At 42.5% G+C, this 20,960-nt stretch overlaps 1 protein-coding gene across 8 annotated transcripts in view; it reads left to right on the forward strand.

The window, feature by feature from the left end:
• LOC149185706 (uncharacterized) overlaps nucleotides 1-20,960 on the forward strand; it is a 398,327-nt gene that overhangs the window by 302,179 nt on the left and 75,188 nt on the right. For all 8 annotated transcript variants that reach the window (XM_089410782.1, XM_089410779.1, XM_089410778.1 and 5 more), the window contains one exon: nucleotides 20,748-20,832. In XM_089410782.1, the coding sequence (XP_089266908.1) occupies nucleotides 20,748-20,832 (85 nt within the window). The remainder of the gene's footprint in view (nucleotides 1-20,747; nucleotides 20,833-20,960) is intronic.

A 20,960-nucleotide genomic window follows, 5' to 3' on the forward strand; every position in this document is an offset into this window, starting at 1 on the left:
AAGCGCTAGCAATGATGTCATTATGATATCATGTTTGCATTGTTGAAGCTAGCCATGTTGGTCATTAATGATGGCAAGCCAATAACTTGCCCTTATATGCATTGCCCAAGCTTTGTTGGAGATGCCCTAAGAAAGAAGTTACCTTGTTGAAGATGCCCATGAAGACATATTGAAAAGGCACCCTAGCCTTGTTGAATGATGCTCATAATTCCCATGTGATGAAGCCCTAATCTAGTAACCCTAGATGTATGAATATGTCAAAGAAACCCTAGTCCTTGTATGCAATCCTAATGCATGAAGATCACATGCACTAGCATGTCAAAATAGTGAAAAAATTATAATCCACTTGATGCTCTAATTCCATAAAAGAAATTCTTTAATAGGGCTGTTATGAAACAATATGCATATGATGAAAGAAAAATTAAATTTCCATCATAAGAGGTATATCTTGAAGGAAATACTATATCAGCTTATAGAGGAGGTCATAAACTTTCCAATGAGTACTCACTTGCCTCCTAATTCCTTACTGTTGAAGAGAAATCAAGTTTTGAAATTAGCATATGTCAAAAATTGTCAAACTATCCAAGCCAACTAGAGTAGGCTCATCACCCTTGGCAAAGAGACGTGTCCCTTCAGAATATGGAAAAACCACTATGAATATAAACCTAAATTTGTCCATTCAAGCTTAGATTTTTCGGTGGAGACAAGACAGGAGGTAGAAAAGTAGCCGCAGCCTAGAAAAGCAAGGAAGACAAGTTTGTGGAATTATTCTTGGGTTAAATAGTCTCCCACAGGTTTGAGCTAGGAGCAGAGAAGTTGTCGTGGTCGAAGTTGCCGTGGTTGAAGCTGCCTTAGTTGTCGTGTTCGCAACTGCCATAGTTGAAGTCGCCGTAGTTGCCAGGTTGAAGCTATCGTGGTTGAAGTTGCCATAGTTGCGGTGGTCGAAGCTATTGCAGCTGCCATAGTTGCCGTGGTTGAAGCTACCATGGTCGAAGTTGTCGTAGTTGCCGTGGTTGAAGTTGACGTAGTTGCCGTGGTCGAAGCTGCTGTTGTTGAAGCTGCCATGGTCGAAGTTGTCATGGTTGTTGTGGTCGAAGTGTTTATTTATTGGGATTGGACAAATAGAGTTTGTTGAAGTCTTCTCTTGAAAACAGAATAGGGCAGAGTTGGAGAAACTTGTGAAGTAACATATTGAAGATTTGTGGAGATCATTGAAGACCATGATGCATTGAAGCCATCATGAGGTGACCTTGAAGAAGTTTTGTCTGGGTAACATGAAGAGTTGTGGAGACACCTTCTGAGAAGATAAAGTTGTCATTGATGAGCTAAGTCCTTTGGAGATCAAAGGCATTGTTGAAGCCTTGAAGGTGAAGATTATTGTCAGGGCTGGTTGTAGAAGATATTGGGAGCCTTGAAGAAATATTAAACTTATCTTGACAAATTGAAGCCGCGGGTTGAAGCCCTAAAGGATCGGAGTCCTCAAGAAACCTGAACTAGATATAGGGTTGGAGCCCTTGAGGTTGGTGCCTCAAAATTGACAAGGTTGGAGCCTTGGAAGTCTAAGTCGGTGCTTGGCAAATACAGGTTGGAGCATGGGAGATTGAATATCAGTGTCTTCGTCTAGGGTTGGGGCCCTATATATATTGTATTTGATTTATTATAAAGAAGAAATTAATAAAAGCATTTATTCTCATTGTTCATTTTGTGTTCTAAATATAAGTGATCTAACTGGCAAAAATAACAATTGAAAAGAAATATTGATTCACCCTCTCTCTTAGTTTTTCCAACCAGTGTTACTTGGGAGCGGGAGCGAAAGCGGGGAGCAGGAGCGAAAACGGGAGCGGGAGCGACATTTTCAAAAGCTCCTGGTTTGGGAGCGAATCCCGGAGCATTTTTTATATAATATATATAATTTTCATATTTTTATATTTTGATACATATATGTCAACAAAAACATGTAGAATTATGAATTAGATATGAAAAACATAAAAAAACATAGATTGAACCATATAACAACAATCATCTAGAAGTTATAATCTTCATCAACCATGTCCACAAGTTAGTAACATAGTAACATACAACATATTAAGTCTCGTGATTCATCAATCTTAAAGTTTCAAGCTTTCAAAATTCAATATAAACATTTATCATCATTGATCACCAAAGTTGTACTTGTAAGCTAAGTGTAACCATTACAACAAATAATATCTAACATGAAATGAAATGTTATAAAATGAAATGAAACGACTTTGAGCTTTCATGAAGCATCATATTCATAATTCATTACTAGTGAGTTATAATTGCCAACTTCAAACTTAAATTGTCATATATTGTTTAAAAAAATATCATAATAAATATGAAAGAGTCAATAGTTATAAAAGCTACTAGAAACTAAAAAAGACAAGTAAATCTATTATCTATTGCTTATGCTTGGGCCTCTTGCCACCAAGAGAAATGTCTAATTTTTTAGTCTTGTTGGAAAATCAAGATCTTTGTCATTAATATCACCCTTTACGCATTAATATCCAGAGGTATCCATTACCTTTGTATCTGTATAGGTATCTTTGTCATTAATATCACCCTCTAAGCATTAACATAAGATAGAAAAAGCATAGCATGTCAAGTCAAGAATTTGTTTGAGTGATGCGTAGATTTTTAGGAGGGTCATGATAAAGGAGTTTGAAAACCAATGTCACTAACATCAAGGTACATAGAGGGATTGGTGCTCTTGATTAAATATGAGTTTCATACCCTAATTTCAATGGAAACATTGACATTGCAATCTTGAAATCCTGAAAAACTGATAAGTCTACTGGATTTGGAATGAAATCTAAAATTCTACTTTCTCCATATGAAATCCAATGAGATCGGAACCACTCTCAAACATCCTAAGTCATTTCATGGTAGTGTTAAAAATTTAAGTAAAAGGATGAAAATGAAGATTTGGAACATTACTGCAAAAAAAAAAATGTAAAAAAGGCTAAACGCTCCCGAAAAGGCAGGGGGTGTTTTTTTTTAGGAGCGCGCTCCCAAAATCGCTCCCTTTTCGGGATTGATTTTGGGAGCGCGCTCCCGACCAGCTCCCAAGTCGCTGCCGTCCGGAGCATGAATTGGGAGTGGGATCGAGGGGGGAGGGGGGGGGGGCGCTCCCCCGCAACACTGTTTCCAACACAATAAAGGAGATCCCATGGGATTAGGATCCAAGGTTAACAACCCAGTTGGACAAGGGGACAAGAATACAAACCAAGCCATTCTTTCCGCCAAATCCTCCCACTAATCCATGCCTAGAAGTGCCCATGATAAGCAAGCAAAAATACCCAACTACATAATGAAAGCCATACCTTTAGGTTTGGAAGGCCCACCTTGAAACATATGATCATAATAGATAGGCGAGGACACATAATGGTGGGCTCAAGTGGCGGAGATGGTGGCACATTGAGCTATTTGTTGGCTACAAGAGGTTGCCGACTGAAGACAATCTAGGAGAAAAAAATGTCCTATGGGTGTCACTCACAAGCGGTGGGTAGCAGTCCCGAGGATTGATAGTCTTTGAGGATAGGTCCGGGTATCCAAGATAAAAGTAGTTCTAGGGAGGACCCAAATTCTTTGAGGATTGGGAATCCAAGATAAGAATAGTCTTGTAAGGACATACCCGGTGAACATTCGGATGGGGTATGTGCCTTGAGAGGCGGTGGTGGTGGTGTCCAAATGTATGCCTCCCAGCATTGTGCTTTGATATAGTGGAGACATAGAGCTTGTCATTCAAAGCCTTGCTATTTTGTAATTGACAATGCTGGTTATGACGATGCTTGATGATGCCTATCAATCTGGATCCTTTCCTATAGAAGTTCTCAAATTTAGAGTATGTTGAGAAGTCATTATGAATACCTCCCTACTTAAGAGGGAGTGTTGAAATTGTAACTAGGTTCGACCTTCATAATTAATGTATTTGTATCAATATGTATTTCTTGTGAGAGCAAAATGAAAAAATCAAAAGGTCATGTTCTTTGTGACCCTATAAAAAGAAAGAAAATTTTGAATTTTGTAAATGTTATTTATTCCTCTATGTTTCCAAATCGGCCCTCCTAAAGTTCATGTCGGCTTACCCAATGGACATGACCTTTTGACATATGGAAAGAACTATAAATTGGGGTGTATCCTCAATCATTTGGCAAGTAATTTGTTGGTCTTCTATGGTGAGTTATGAGTTATATATGCGAGTCATCTGAGGTAGTTTCCTGTGGTGCATATTCTGAGATTAATGCGAAGTTCCTGTAGTCTATACTATGAGACAAATGTTAGTTTCTTTGTGGCATATGATATGAGGCAAATAAGAGTTACCTTTTGTGTATAATGCGAGATACGTATGATACTTTTTCTGTGGATTTCCTGTGAATGATGCAATGCTACCTATGACACATTTCTGTGGCTGATGCGAGTTCCCTATGCTATGTATTCTGTCGTTGATGCAAGTCTTCTATGGTACATGTTCAGTGTTTTCCCAAGATACATTTCCAATGGTTAATGCAAACTTGAAAGTCATATATTGATGTAAGTTTCAGAGACACATTCTACCATGATGATGCTGCATTCAGAGGGCTGATTTAGCACTTGGATCACTGGTTAGTTTGACTTGGATTTCTCTTGTTGGCAAAAATTCTATAAGGAAAGGATTGACGGGTTTTCCCCTTGTGCGTTTTGCCCTCGCTTGGAGCTTAATCTCTAGGGTCTATTGTATTTTGTATTGGATTTGTGTAATTTCTTGATGATCTAATGAATGAAGTAAAGAACTAAATGAAAAATAAATACATAACACAATCACAAGTAATTACCATGACGAGAAATTCTCTATTGCTCTTAAATATCAACTCTATTGAGAAAAGAGGCACCAAATTTTGAAGAAGTCTGGAGAATTTTGGCTCGATAAGTTGTTGTAGACTTGAAGTAACTTCTCTAGAAAGTTTCGGCCTATTGCATCTTTTGCTGAAGAAGTTTTTGGTACTTTACTCGAGTAACTACATGCACTTCTTGTGAGCCATTTAAACCCTTGTACAAGAAGCCATTATCAAGCAGAGTTTACGTGAAGTCCTAGCTTAAGATTTGTCACTCTACATAATTAATTTATACTTTGATCTTCTGTTGATATGAGAAGTATGGGAAAATTGTATTGCTCCTTTTTTTAACACTACAAATTGCATAGATTTTGTTTTAATCTATATCAAATCTTCTTTAGCAATCAAGACAGGCATTGAGGATAGATAAGGCAGAGGTTAGTCCTATTCTTATATCAACAGATCCGAGGTACATTATCCATGGTTCTGTCATTGTCACATCAGTATTTGCAACAATTAAGGAAGTTCGGTCTTTTGTTGTATATTTGAAGCACACAAGGGTTGATTGACTTCCTTTGTAAGTGGGCCATTATCCCTAGTACAAGAGCCCACAATTGCCTATCTATTTTATTATCAAATTCAAAGTGGTAGGGTGGTGCAAGGCAGGAGATTGAAGTCTCCTTCAAGATGTAGTCTGAGAACACTTCAAGGTGGCAGGGTGGTGCAAGGGCAAGTTGGAGCTAATAGTTCATTGGAGCATCCTTTTAGTTGACGCTGGTAAATTGAATGCTTTTCTAGAGTACTAGGGAGTTGGGGCTGAAGCATATTTTGTACTCTTAAAAATCTTAGAGAAGTGTTTGGTAACTGGTTGTTTTTCTCCTGGAAGGGTTCCCACCAAAAATTTGTTGTGTACTGTTTTTGTGATGTGTTGATTGATGTTTTTTGTTCTTTCTCTAATAATTTAAAAATAAACTAATTGTAAGTGAAACGTTGATTTGTGAAAATTTCTAACACGAAATTCTACTGCAGTAACTGATTTATTTCTCCTAGTTATCTTCTACAATAAGTTATTTACAAAACCCTTCAGTAAACATTAAAATAAATTCTACTACAGTTATCACATAATAGCATAGAGAAAATAATAGTGATACACAAGCATAAGAATCAATCACATCAACACAACTATTTTTGGATGGTTGTCCCCGGAAATACCCAATGCGAGATAACTGGTGCAGCAGATGAGGGTTTATTTATTATTCTTCAACAACAATCTCTTTACAAGGAATGATTTTGCAGTACATAGAGAAACCTTCAAAAAAACACCTGAGATAATCTTCCTCCTCAACTAGGAGAAATTTTGACACCCCAGAGACCCTCTAGCCTTCACTGCGTCACCCCTGCATCATTTGCGTGAGGACTGCATCCCTGCTTGCGCTGTCTCTCTAAGGCACTGCATCACCTCCTCCTCAGTCTCTAACTGATGCTGAAACCCTCCTCTTCCTTCACCCTACAACTCTCCCTTTGAAGTCGAACTCTTTCTTCTTAAGAATCGATTTCCCTCGGGTTGTTGAGTATTTGCCCGTTGTGTCTCCAAATGACTCTCAAGTCTTCTCTTATACTTTTCCTGTTGATGAATCAATCACTGAGATCAAGTCCCTAATCAATGGCTAAAATTAAAACAGACTTGATCCTCCTCTCTTAGAAGCTTCTCACCCATATCTTTATTAATATCCATTAATATTTTTATTTTCCTAAGTTTAGACTTAGGAGCACAACTAAAAATATTAATTATATTAATAACTCATCATCTGGGTGAAATTTCTCCAAATGATTTCTGGGCCTTGGAGATCTCATGTATTCTAGACCTTACCCAAAATCAACACTCCCTCTTAGCGAGGAATGTGCTCTAGCAATACTTCCCAATAGAAGTATCACATTGATCCACGACATCGGTCCTCTTTGCTGCTGATGCTCGACTTGCTTTTTTCATCCACTGCGCTGCTGCAACCTGTACTTCTGCCCATGACACCGCCACTATCATTGCTGCATCTGTACTGCAGCTCCCTCTCGATATGCTGCTATATACTGCCCACAGCACTGCCACTGCTAATTGCTACACTGCAACTCCCTGCGCTATCTGCTTCTGCTACTAAAACAGATTCTCAATCATCCCCATCTTCTCCCTGAAATAAACAAACTTTGTTCTTCCTAGAGCCTTGGTGAGAATGCTCGCCACTTGTTCTCCTATTAGAGTGTACCGTAATTGTACTGCTCTTCGCTGGACATAGTCTCTGATAAAGTGACACCTGATGTCAATGTGCTTCGACCAATCATGAAAAACTAGATTCTTTGAGAGCTTGATGCACCTCTGGTTATCACACAAAATATTGGTCGCTTCCATCCTTCTCCTGAATAGATTCACATGCAATTTCGTAAGCCATATGGCTTCATACGAAGCTGTGCTAGCTGCCATATATTTAGCTTCAGCTTCAACTGAACTCAGAGCTACAAATTTTTGTTTCCTATTACACCAGGAGGTCATTCCTAATCCAATGTTGAAACAATACCCAGAGGTGCTTTTCCGATTTACTGATCTTCCAGCCCAATCTGTATTAATGAATCCACTAAGCCTGATGTCATTGCCTTGGGTGTACATTAGTCCATGCTCGACTATTCCTCATATATATCTGAAAACATGCTTTGCTGCTACCCAGCGCGCTCTCTTTGGTTCCACCATGAACTGACAGAGGGTGTTGACAGCTTAACAAATGTCTACCCTGGTATTGACCAAATACATTAGGGACCCTATGAGCTGCCTATACAAAGTGGGATCGCCTTCTCTATCTTTGAATGCATCAATCTTCTTCTATTTGGTAGTCATTGGAGTAGCCATAGGTCTACAGTGCTGCATTCTAAACCTCTTCAAAATCTTTGTAGCGTATCTCCCTTGTCCAAGGAAAATCCCACCCTTTTGCTACCAAACTTCCAACCCCAGGAAATAATGCATCCGTCCCAAATGCTTCATGTCAAATTCTGTAGCTAGGTTTTCCTTGCAATCTTTGATGAGCCTATCAGAAAATGATCATCCACATATAACACCAGGATTAGAGGCCCATTCTCTACAACCAGATAGTAGAGGTTAGGATCTGCGTCACTCTTGATGAATCCCATCTTCTGCAAGTAACCATCAATTCGACCGTACCATGCTCTAGGTGCCTGTTTAAGCCCATACAAGGCTTTCTTTAACCTACATACATGAGATTTCTTCTCATGTGTGTCAAAACCCTATGGTTTTTCAATGTATACTTCTTCTTCTATCACCCCATTCAAGAATGCAGTCTTGACATCCATCTTTTGAATCTCCCACCCCATCTGCACTGCAAGGGATATCACGGATCTAATAGAAGTATACTTGGCTACTGGGGCAAAGGTTTCTTCGTAGTCTATCCCTTCCTTCTGAGCATAACCCCTAGCCACAAACCTGACATTGTATTTTTCCACACTGCCATCTGCAACGTATTTAACTTTGTAGATCCATCTCGAACGTACAACTGACCTGTCTTGAGGCCTAGGTACCACTTCCCAGACATCATTGACCATTATGGAACTGTATTCTTCCACCATAGCATCTACCCATACTTGATGCTGGACGACCTCCTGAAAACTAGAGGGTTCTCCAACCTGAGCCACCAAGGCTTGGTATCTGTTAGGCTGTCTACACTCCCTTTTCTCATTCTTGGGCACACCAATGAAATCCTCTGCATTCGGTAGTATCTGTCGAAGTTCTTGTCTCGTTCTTCCAGTAGTAGTGGGTATATCTAACTGCTCCTCTTCCCGAGACTCCACCTGTTGCGATACCCTTGGAGGTTTATCTTTAGGAGAAATACTGGTGTTGGTTTCTACTGGTCGAAGTGGCTGGACCAATGGATCATCCTTTGACTGCCCTTCAGAAGGCATTTCTTGGGATTTCCTGAAAACTCCGTCTTCCATGAACTTTACATCCCGTCGAATTAGGATCTTCCTATTTGTAATATTCCTAATTAGCCATGGCTAATTGGAATATTTGATTTTGTCCAGATTTTGCCTTCTATTGTTGTTTGTAAATAAAAAAGTGAGGAAGGGGAACATAACTCACTTTTAGAATAAAAAGTCACTTCCTAGTAGCACAACGTTGTGACTTAAAGGGGAGCCAAGGGGGCCAAAGGGGGACGCAGAAATGGAGCCCACGCAGACACATGGAGGGACTGCGCAGGAAGGAAGACACACGTGGCAAGAGGGGAATCACGCAGGAGGAGGTGAGCCTTGGGATTGAGAGAGGCAAAGGCTATAAATGAGAGAGGAGCCCCCTCATTTTGATCATTCTGTTATGAGCATTTGTGATAGTCATTTCGACTTGGAGCACGCTGGCTGTTTAGCTAGTTTGCAACACTATTTAGTGCATTGAGTGTCTCCGTTCGGAGATCTCACCCTTAGCCCCGAGGGACTTCGAGTGCCTGCTCAGGCAAGGTATTCCCATTGGCATTTCAGCAGTAGTTTCATTAGCCTTTTTGCAGCAGTAGTGGCAGCGTTTTGGAGGACTGCGCAGCACTAGGAGAGGGACGCAGTTCTGAAGGACTGCGCAGTACTGTGAGAGGGACGCAGTTCTGGGTTGAGGGTTTGCAGGAGGTTTGGTGCTGAGAGATAGAGCAGGGGATCAACCCTTGCATATTGGGGAGTTTTGGCAGGGGTTTCAGGCAGGTTTCTGGAGTATCTCATTCAGTGGCAGTGCAGAGCAGTGAGGAACTGCGCAGAACCCCAAGGGGGTGATTTTCAGGGGTCGTCCATTCCACAAGAGCTTTCTGGGTTTTTCTAGGTTTCTTGAGTAGAGTTCGATTCCAGAGTTTCAGCCTTTTCTGAGGAGGTGAGCAGCCCCAAATCCTCATTTGATTTCTAGCAGCATGGCAGTTTCCCAACAGCTTGGACGCAGATCAGAGAGGGGCCATTCCTTCGCTATTCTGAGTGTATTTCTTCACTTGCCTAGTGCAAGTAGAGATGCCATCTTCCTGATCACCTCCTGTACTCATTTTATTACTCAGTATAATAAAATGGCTTAGCATTCTCTCTGCATTTCTTATGTATCTGCTTATGGTTTATTTGATATATATCGTACCATTGTTATTTGTATCTCTTTGAGCATTCTCAGCTATTATACCACTTGTGTGTTTCTATTATACTCTTGGATAGAGTCTAGAAAGGGCCAGGTAGCCTCCGGATCTCGTTCTCTTTTTAGAGGCGACATATCTGGTAAATGCCCTCCCAATCCATCTCTGGTTGGAGTTTTCTTGTGTTTGAGGTATATCCTTGATAAGGGATATTACAGTGGTATCAGAGCATAGATCTGGCTCAGCCTGTGGAGCTAGCAATCTATGACACCGGGGGAAAAACCATATATCTGTTATAGAGGTCAGAGATATAGAGGCACTGGGCCTAGGTTGGAGAATACCTACGGAGAGGGAGACTGTGTTCCAGTGGTGGACGTAGAACAGGAGGAGCCTGTGGTGGACGCAGAGTAGGAGGCTCCAATGGCAGATGATGACGGGAAGAGATTTGCGGATATGCTCATCAAATCGGTGCAGGATCTGTCGAGGCAGATTGAGGTGATGAGACAGAGATTCACGGCAGTAGAGACCAGACAGCGTGAGAGCCCACGGGTTTTCCAGGTTGGTGAGGGATCAGGCGCATTCCACCATTTTCCAGAGCAGCGTGATACTGCGCAGCTGGTGGCCTCACATGCCCCTACACGCTCTACCATGCCCACTTTCTTAGGAGCAGACACGGGGGCCGTAGCCCAGCAGGAGGCAGAGCTTAGACATATGGGTGATTATTTCACAGAGTACCAGGCCTATGGGCAGGAGTTCAGGGAAGCCCTCTCATTCAGAGATTTTGTTCAACTCCAACGGGATAGTAGACCCTGCGACCATCACAGAAGGTACCAACATTATCATGATGGTGACACCCACGGTGTAGCAAGTAGATTCCACTTGCCTACGTTTGATGGTTCATCAAACAGTTCGGCAAAGTCTTTGGGTGGAGAAGCTGGACATTTATTTCCATCTTAACCAGATGTCGGAGATAGAGGCCATCAAGGTGGCAACATTGCATTTGGATGGTGAGGCCCAGGATTGGTGGTTTCATGGGATGGTTACATTTGGGCACTCTACAGTGACGACATATGCTGAGTTTACCAGGAGATTGATGGAGCGATTTGATCGGAGGGATCCAGAGCAACATTTTGTTGAGCTGACGAGGCTCAAACAGACAGGGAGCCCAGAGACCTACATCGCAGATTTCTTGAGAGTCTCTGTGATGGTGCCAAACCTATCCATGGCACGAAGGGTCTATATGTATGTTGAGGGGTTATTAGAGCCACTTTGGGGTCTAGTCCGATCCACTAGACCAGCCACACTTCAGGACGCTATCAGCAGGACCCGGGACTTACAGGATGTCTTACCCAGGACCTGGACACCTTACCCCCAGAGACAGACTTTCCAGTCTAAGGGGAAGGACGTGAGGATTCCACCTCCAAAGGGGAATCCAGGACGAGTATAGCTTGATGATGATGCCAGGAGGGAGCTGAAGAAGAAGCGATTGTGCTTCACATGTCAGGAGCCATGGGCACCAGGACATAGATGTGCTGCTGGCAAAGCACATTTTATTGAGGTCTTCTCTGAGAGCAGTGGAGAAGAGGATGACGAGGATGATGGGGAGGCAGGAGATAGCCATGCCGTACAGGGACCTTTACCACCTCCACCACCACTAGCGGGAGGTGCATCATTTGCACCCACTGGAGGGGCCCTTGCAGCATTGCGAGGAGTTCCCAAGTATCTGATGCTACGCGTACGAGGGACAATGCGTGGCCAGCGGGTATCAGTTTTGGTCGACAGTGGGGCGACCCACAACTTCATCGATGCACAGATGGTTGAGCGGAGAGGTATACAGACAGAGAGCTTCGATGGGTTTTTAGTCTTGGTCCCAGGAGATCAAACCATGACGTGTGCTCGTTATGTTCCAGAGCTTTCAGTGACAATGGGCACCTACACTTTGACTGACCACTTTTTCGTGGTCGATATTCTGGACACCAACATGATATTGGGTGTTCAGTGGCTTATCACTCTAGGGAAGGTCACGACAGATTGGAAGACCCTAGAGATGGAGTGGGATGATGAGAAGACAGGGAGGCATGAGAAGATACGGGGACAGCACACATATCTGCCTCAGACTGTTTTGGCTCATGGGATGGAGGCAGTCTTCTGAAAGGGAGACATAGAGTGGGCAGTGGAGCTGCGTGCATCAGAGGCAGGGTCTACAGGGCAGACGGTACATCCAGAGATATAGTCTATCCTTGATCGGTATACCATAGTGTTTGGAGCGATTCCACCAGGGAAATCACCGGATCGTGGGTTTGAGCACACCATCGAGCTAGAGCAAGGCATACATGCAGTGATCACCACTCCCTATAGGCACCCCAAGGCCTATCGGGATGAGATTGAGAGGACTATCCAGGAGTTGCTGGCTCTTGGGCGCACTCGATTGAGCACGAGTCCTTTTGCTTCTTCTGTGGTGTTGGTGAAGGACGGTACGTTGAGAATGTGCATTGACTACAGGGCCCTAAACAAGAAGACCCTGAAGAACAGATACCCCATACCCAGGATTGATGAGTTGATGGACGAGTTGAGAGGGGCGCGTTTCTTCTCAAAGATTGATTTGAGATCGGGGTACCATCAGATTCGCGTGAGGGAGCAGGAGATTCCCAAGACCACCTTCAGGTGTCACTATGGGCACTTTGAGTTCTTGGTGATGCCTTTTGGGCTAACCAACGCACCAGCTACATTTCAGTCCTGCATGAATCACATCTTCCGTAGTCACTTGAGGAAGTTTGTGTTGGTATTCTTCAATGATATTCTCATTTACAGCAGGACTTGGGAGGAGCATCTCCAGCTCATTGAGACAGTATTGTGTATCTTACAGGAGCAGCAGTTGTATGCCAAAATCCAAGTGTGAGTTTGGGTTGATGGAGATGTTATATATGGGACACATCATAGGGGTGGACGGAGTGAGAGTCCACAAGGAGAAGATCAGGGCCATCAGAGAATGGTCGGAGCTGAGAAATGTGACAGAACTTCGAGGATTCATTGGCATTTGTACTTACTACCGGAAGTTCATCAAAGGTTTCTCACAGCTTGCTACACCCCTGACAAATTTGATGAGGAAAGGGGTATTCAGTTGGTCGGACACAGCGCAACAAGCCTTTGACAGGGTCAAGGAGGTTATGAGCAGCTGCCCAGTGCTTTCATTGCCAAATTTTACGCAGCCATTTGTTTTGGAGTGTGATGCGTCAGGAGAGGGGATTGGCGCAGTATTGATGCAGGGAGGTCACCCTATAGCCTTTGAGAGCCGGAAGCTCCTTCCGCACAAGTGGCTGTATTCTATATACGACAAGGAGATGCTGGGCATCATGCATGCATTGGCTAAGTACCAGCAGTATTTGGTGGGTAATAGGTTCAGGGTGAGGACTGATCACAACAGCCTCAAGTTCTTTTTGGAGCAAAAGCAGCTACAGGAGAGGCAACAGAAGTGGATCAGTAAGATCCAAGCATATGACTTTGATATTGAGTATGTCAAGGGTAAGAACAACGTGGTAGCAGATGCCCTTTCTCGTAGACCAGCCACGTTGTCTCTTATGAGCTTGGATACAGACTGGAGGGCTCGACTCTTAGTAGAGTACTCCAAGGACAAGTTTGCATGTGAGATTCTGGACGGGCAGGTGGCAGATGACAGGTAGAGGGTGATCGATGAGATCATCTATTACAGGGATCAGATCTTCTTAACTGAGGGGTCTCAGCTCAAGAAGAAGATACTCCAGGCATCACATGACTCACCATTGGCAGGCCATCAGAGGTTTACCGAAACCTGCAGGGCCATTAGAGAGAGGTTCTCATGGAAGGGCCTCAAGGAGGACGTATTCCAGCATGTTAAGGAGTGCGATGTTTGCCAGAGAAACAAGGGGGAGATGAGCCATCCTGCGGGATTATTGCAGCCTCTTCCCATTTCGGAGGGGAAATGGGAGAGTATTTCGATGGACTTCATCACAGGATTGCCCCTGGTACAGGGCAAGGATTGTATCTTTGTCATCGTTGATCGACTGATAAAGTACGCACATTTTTTTGCCATTTCCGCACACTATACAACAGCACAGGTGGCCGAGCTATTCTTCAGGGAGATCTTCAGGCTACATGGTCTTCCTAAACCATCGTCAGTGATAGGGACAACCGTTTCACGGGCGGGTTTTGGCAGGAGCTTTTCTGGTTGGTGGGGACAGAATTGACACCGAGTACCAGTTATCACCCACAGACGGATGGGCAGACAGAGATAGTTAACAAGTGGTTGGAGGGCTACTTGCGTAACTATGTCAGTGGGTAGCAGTGAGCATGGCTGAAGTGGCTGCATCTGGGGGAGTACTGCTACAATACTTCACATCGCATGTCCATTGGTATGTCACCATTCTATGCTTGTATGGGTATCATCCTTTATCTTTTGTTGAATTGATGTTTGGTGATAGCAGGGCTCCTAGAGCCAAGATTTGGATCCAAGAGAGTCAGGATATCCTCCGAGCTCTCAAGGACAACATGGCTACAACACAGAATCAACGGAAGCTATATGCCGACAGGGGTCGGGTGGAGAGATAGTTCGAGGTAGGGGACATGGTCTACCTACGATTGCAGCCATACTGAAAGTCGTCACTGAAGCAGAAGGGGGCTGAGAAGCTCAAGCCCAGCTTTTATGGGCCATACAGGGTGATACGCAGGATTGGACAGGTTGCATATGAGTTGGAGTTGCCCCAAGGCAGCAAGATTCATAACATTTTTCATGTATCATGCCTGAAAAAGGCATTGGGGCAGCAGGTGACGATGACAGATGAGCTACCACCCATGGATGATGAGGGGCATTTGGTATTGCAGCCGGAGGCTATCATTGATACCAGGGAGAGGCAGCTGCGGAGCAGGATGGTCTGGGAATTCTTGGTGAGGTGGAAGAATTTGCCGGATGAGGATGCCACTTGGGAGAGTGAGAAGATCTTACAGCATCCATCACTTCAGTTGCTTGAGGACAAGCAACATTTTGCCGGGGGAGACTGTAATATTCCTAATTAGCCATGGCTAATTGGAATATTCGATTTTGTCCAGATTTTGCCTTCTATAGTTATTTGTAAATAAAAAAGTGAGGAAGGGGGACATAACTCACTTTTAGAATAAAAAGTCACTTCCTAGTAGCACAACGTTGTGACTTAAAGGGGAGCCAAGGGGGCTAAAGGGGGACGCAGAAATGGAGCCCACACAGACACATGGAGGGACTGCGCAGGAGGGAAGAGATACGTGGCAAGAGGGGAATCACGCAGGAGGAGGTGAGCCTTGGGATTGAGAGAGGCAAAGGCTATAAATGAGAGAGGAGCCCCCTCATTTTGATCATTCTGTTATGAGCATTTGTGATAGTCATTTCGACTTGGAGCACGCTGGCTGTTTAGCTAGTCTGCAACATTGTTTAGTGCATTGAGTGTCTCCGTTCAAAGATCTCACCCTTAGCCCCGGGGGACTTCGAGTGCCTGCTTGGGCAAGGTATTCCCATTGGCATTTCAGCAGTAGTTTCATCAGCCTTTTGTAGCAGTAGTGGCAGTGTTTTGGAGGACTGCGCAGCACTAGGAAAGGGACGCAGTTCTGAAGGACTACGCAGTACTGTGAGAGGGACGTAGTTCTGGGTTGAGGGTTTGTAGGAGGTTTGGTGTTGAGAGATAGAGCAGGGGATCAACCCTTGCATATTGCGGAGTTTTGGCAAGGGTTTCAGGTAGGTTTCTGGAGTATCTCATTCAGTGGCAACGCAAAGCAATGAGGAACTGCGCAGAACCCCAAGGGGGTGATTTTCGGGGGTTGACCATTCCACGAGAGCTTTCTGGGTTTTTCTGGGTTTCTTGAGTAGAGTCTGATTTTAGAGTTTCAGCCTTTTCTGATGAGGTGAGCAGCCCCAAATCCTCATTTGATTTCTAGTAGCAACAACAACATAGCAGTTTCCCAGCAGCTTGGATGCAGATCAGAGAGGGGCCATTCCTTCACTATTCTGAGTGTATTTCTTCACTTGCCTAGTGCGAGTAGAGGTCCATCTTCCTGATCACCTCCTGTACTCATTTTATTACTCAGTATAATAAAATGGCTTAGCATTCTCTCTGCGTTTCTTATGTATCTGCTTATGGTTTATTTGATATATATCATACCATTGTTATTTGTATCTCTTTGAGCATTCTCGGCTATTATACCACTTGTTTGTTTCTATTATACTCTTAGACAGAGTCTGGAAAGGGCCAGGTAGCCTCCGGATCTCCTCCTCTTTTTAGAGGCGACATATCTGGTAAATGCCCTCCCAGTCCATCTCTGGTTGGAGTTTTCTTGTGTTTGAGGTATATTCCTGATAAGGGATATTACACTATTCCTTGGAAGATAGACTCTATATGCCTTAGCATTCTCGCTATATCGCACAAGATATCCTTTTTCTACAGTTTGATCGAATTTCTTCCTCTTTTCTTCAGGTACATGGTAGTATGCCAAACTCCCAAATATCCTGAAATGACTCACCTCAAGCTTCTTACCGGTTTAGACACTCTTTGGAGTAATCTTACCTAATGCCCTGTGAGGAGTCCTGTTCTGAACATAAACTGTCGTGCTACATGCTTCTGCCCATAGGAATTTGAGCATATCCTGATCATACAACATCGCCCTGGTTGCTTCAACAATACTCCTGTTCTTTCTTCCGCAATTCCATTCTGCTCTGGATTATAGGGAGCTGTCCACTCTCTTTTGATGCCTTCCCTTGCGAAAAAATCAGTGAAGTCCTTGTCCATGTATTCCGCAACATTGTCTAAGCGCAACACTTTTATCCTCTTTCCTGTCAAATTCTCAACTAGAGCCTTGAACTCTTTGAATCGACCAAAAATCTCATCCTTGGTTTTCAGAAAGTAGATCCAAGTTTTTTTGGAATGGTCATCGATGAAGGTGACAAAGTATTCGGCACCACTAAGAGCTTTCGTGGACATGGGTCCACAGATATCTAAATGTATCAATCCTAGAACACTCTTCGCCCTATTGTTACTCCTGGAATAAGCCACTTTGGCGTACTTGCCTAGTGCGCACCCTCTGCATACATCGTCTTGTTTGGTACTCAACTCTAAAACTCCTATGACTGTTCTTCCGAGAATTCTTAGAGCGCCATAGTGTAAATGTCCCATCCTCCTGTGCCATAGTTCATTCAAATCTTTTTTTCCATTGTTGCCTATCAGTGCCATTGGAGATTCTAGCTGTAACCTATACAGCTTGTTACTTCTGACTCCAATTTGAGCCTTCTTTTTCCAACTTGGGTGTTCGACATATACCTTCTTCCTAGTGAAGAAACCATCATAACCCTTGTTTTGTAGCTGAGATACAAAGTGTAATTTCATCCCCAATCCCAGCACATGTAGCAAACTGGTTGCTTGAAGTCGATCCCCTGCTTCCGTTTGAAAGACTACAGTACCTCTTCCTACGGTGATACATTTTGACTTATTTCCCATGGTGATTTGGAAGTTCCTCTGTTCTTCTTGATAATTCAAAAAGCATTCTCGTATTCCTAGCACGTGCGTAGAAGCTCCACTATCAATAAACCAAACCTCAGAGGAGGTAGAACTTGCTAAGCCAGGAGGTAGAATAATCGTGATCCATGTTCTTCGTGCTTTATCCTTTCCTTGGAGAATTGCATGAGTCCTTCTAAGTTATTGCCCCGACATTATGCTGCTGACACATAACAAATTCTCTAATCTTGTTGCCTGATCTCTACTCTGATACCATTTGAAAATTTCTAACACGAAATTCTACTGCAGTAACTGATTTATTTCTTCTACTTATCTTCCACAATAAGTTATTTACAAAACCCTTCAGTAAACATTAAAATAAATTCTATTACAGTTGTCACATAATAACATAGAGAAAATAACAGTGATACACAAGCATAAGAATCAACCACATCAACACAGTTATATTTGGACAATTGTCCCTGAAAAAACCCAATGCGGGAAAACTGGTGCAGCAGATGAGGGTTTATTTATTATTCTTCAGCAACAATCTCATTACAAGGAATGATTTTGCAGTACATAGAGAAACCTTCAAGAAAACACCGAAGATAATTTTCCTCCTAAACTAGGAGAAATTTTGACACCCTAGAGACCTTCTATCCTTCACTGCATCACCCCTGCATCATCTGCGTGAGGACTGTGTCATCCCTACGTCATTTGCGTGAGAACTACGTCCCTGCCTGTGTTGTCTCTTAGAGCTCTCCCTCTGCGCTCTCTCTGAGGCACTGTGTGACCTCCTCCTCAATCTCTGACTGATGTTGAAACCCTCATCTTCCTTCACCTTGCAACTCTCCCTCTGAAATCGAATTCATTATTCTTGAGAATCTATTTCCCTTGGGTTACTGAGTATTTCACTGTGTGTCTCCAAATGACTCTTAAATCTTCTATTATACTTTTCCTGTTGATGAATCAACGACCGAGATTAAGTCCCTAATCAACAGCTAAGATTAAAACAAACTTGATCCTCGTCTCTTAGAAGCTTCACACCCATATCTTTATTAATACCCATTAATATTTTTATTTTCCTAAGTTTAGACTTAGGAGCACAACTAAAAATATTAATTATTTTAATAACTCATCATCCGGGTGGAATTTATCCAAACGATTTTTGGGCCTTGGAGATCTCTTGTATTATTGCCCCTCCACAAAATTTCGGAGCTAGAGCACATCCGATGCTACCCAAAACCAACATGCTCCACCCCCCTCTCAATATTTCCAACAAAAGAAACTCAGCCTAGGCACTTATATCACTAAGATTTTTGGCCCTCTTTTAGGGTTCCTGTAGCAGCCTCATGGATGCCCTAACTGCGGCCCAAAACAGCCCTCAAATTTTGCATACGCCATAAACCTCTCTTGATGGCCCATAAACTCCTGCACTGATATCTGAACAGTTCCTTCCCTTATTCTAGCTTGATCACAGCCCTCACGACCGTCCTGTGCATTAGAAATCCTGTGCATGACCCCCTTGACTTAACTTTATGAGAAATAAAGTTAATGTGGCTTTATAATACATAAAGTCATAAAGTGACTTTATAAGACAAAGTCATAAAGTGCATTTTTGAGTTAATTAATGAAAAGGGGATTTAGGGGATAACGTGACTTATGGGTCAATGAGGAATTAAATCCCCACCCTTGATCTCAATGGCTGAGATATAATCTCATCCATTGGATCCTAGGGTTAAGTCTCTCCTCAATATGAGAGAACAAAAAGAAAAAAGCAAGGGGGCAGAGGCACCATTTGCGTACTTTCTTCATGAGATTTGGAGAAGAGGAGGAGGCTGAGAGGACAAAGTACAACAGAGGAAGGAGAGTACAACAGCTACAACAACAAGGCTACATGCATGAATTCCAAGGCAGAGGCTGAGCAGGATGGCACAAATTTTGAGGAGAAAATTCTGTGCAATTGCTGCTGCTGCGTGAGCACAGATTTCGAGGCAGACTAGGGCTGATTTTGTCAGAGGCAGTGCAGATTCCAAGGAAACTGAGCGTGAAAACCGAGCAGGTCAAACCACATTTATTGCAGTCTGATAGAGCTACAGACCAGCAAGATTTTCGAGAAACCTAGCGTGATTTTGAGGGAGAAAAACAGCAGATAAATTCATGCAGCTGGTACAGATATCAAGGGGGGCTGAGGCACAATTTTCTGAGCAAATCTGGGCACAAAAAACGAGGTCTGTACAACAAAGAAATTGAGGGCTGCTAGCAAAATTTTTGAAGGATCTGTCAACACATTTCCCAAGGAGTTATGAGCATGAAATCAAATGAGATACGTTGGCTGTGTGCATTGCATTTATTTGTGTAATAATTTCTCTGATGAGAAATAAATCTTTCTCACATTGGTTTTCCTTTCAAGGTTTTTCGAGGGTCATTCGACCAAAAATATCTTGTGTTAAATTTATGGGTTGCTTGTACTTTTCTCAGCAAAAGCAGAAGTGAACGGGTAGAGTGGGCTCATGTTGTTTCCTGTTTTGAAAAATGTTCCTGTTTATGACAGAAGCATAAAACATGTGTTGGGCATTTAACTTTTTGTGATTCCACAGAAACTTGATACCCGGTTGGGCTTACACCAAATTTTCTAGATATAGAAGATGTGATTTTGTTTCATTCTTTTCAATGTTTTCATTGAATGTTCTTTTAGTGTTGCAGGGATTGTGTGAGGAATATGTAGGATAAACAGTCTAGGAGGTATTTTTAAGCTTCTTCAAATGTAATTTTCTCCAAAGGATTCCTACATCTCACATTTATGAAAATTGTCTGATACATTGAAGAATTCCACCTTGTTCTCTTAAAAACCTTAGCATGATTACTTTGTCGAGAGTTGACTTTGCGCTTCACAACTGGTTTTTCTATTGTGGATTAGTAACACTTACCTACACTTATTCCTAAACAATTTAGCTGCCTTCACATACTCTAGCTTCAAACATGTGAGCATCTTCAACCGACATTTTCTTATAGGCCTATCACAAATGTTAAATTGAAAATCTCATGTAACACCTAGATTCCTAACAATTCCAGATGTTGAAGTAGATATCAGGATAAGGCCATGTATTTGAAATTTTGCCTTTTTCCTTTATATTTTCATATGTTTGAATGTATGATTGGTGCAAGATCCATTGAACATTTGTGTTTTGACTGGGCATATTTAGAATTTTTATTTTTCAGCACAACATTAAAGTATATTTCATATTTTTCTATGGATTCCATTTATTGACTTTATTCTTTTGCAGGACTGATTTTAAAAGCTACGTCAAAAGACTTGATGATAGTGAGAAAAGTTGTATAGAACGATTAGATCGACTTTCAGTTTTGCAGGTAACATGTTTTCAATGTTCATTCCCTTAAAATACAGTTAGAACCTACATTAGGAATTTGAATATATAGCTGGTTGGTTAGAAATCATTAAACTAATATATTGCAATGGGATATATATATATATATAT

Source organism: Pinus tabuliformis, chromosome 3_1 (assembly GCF_031772625.1).
Source record: "Pinus tabuliformis cultivar Carrire ecotype Pingquan chromosome 3_1, CPIR1, whole genome shotgun sequence".
NCBI lineage: Eukaryota > Viridiplantae > Streptophyta > Pinopsida > Pinales > Pinaceae > Pinus > Pinus tabuliformis.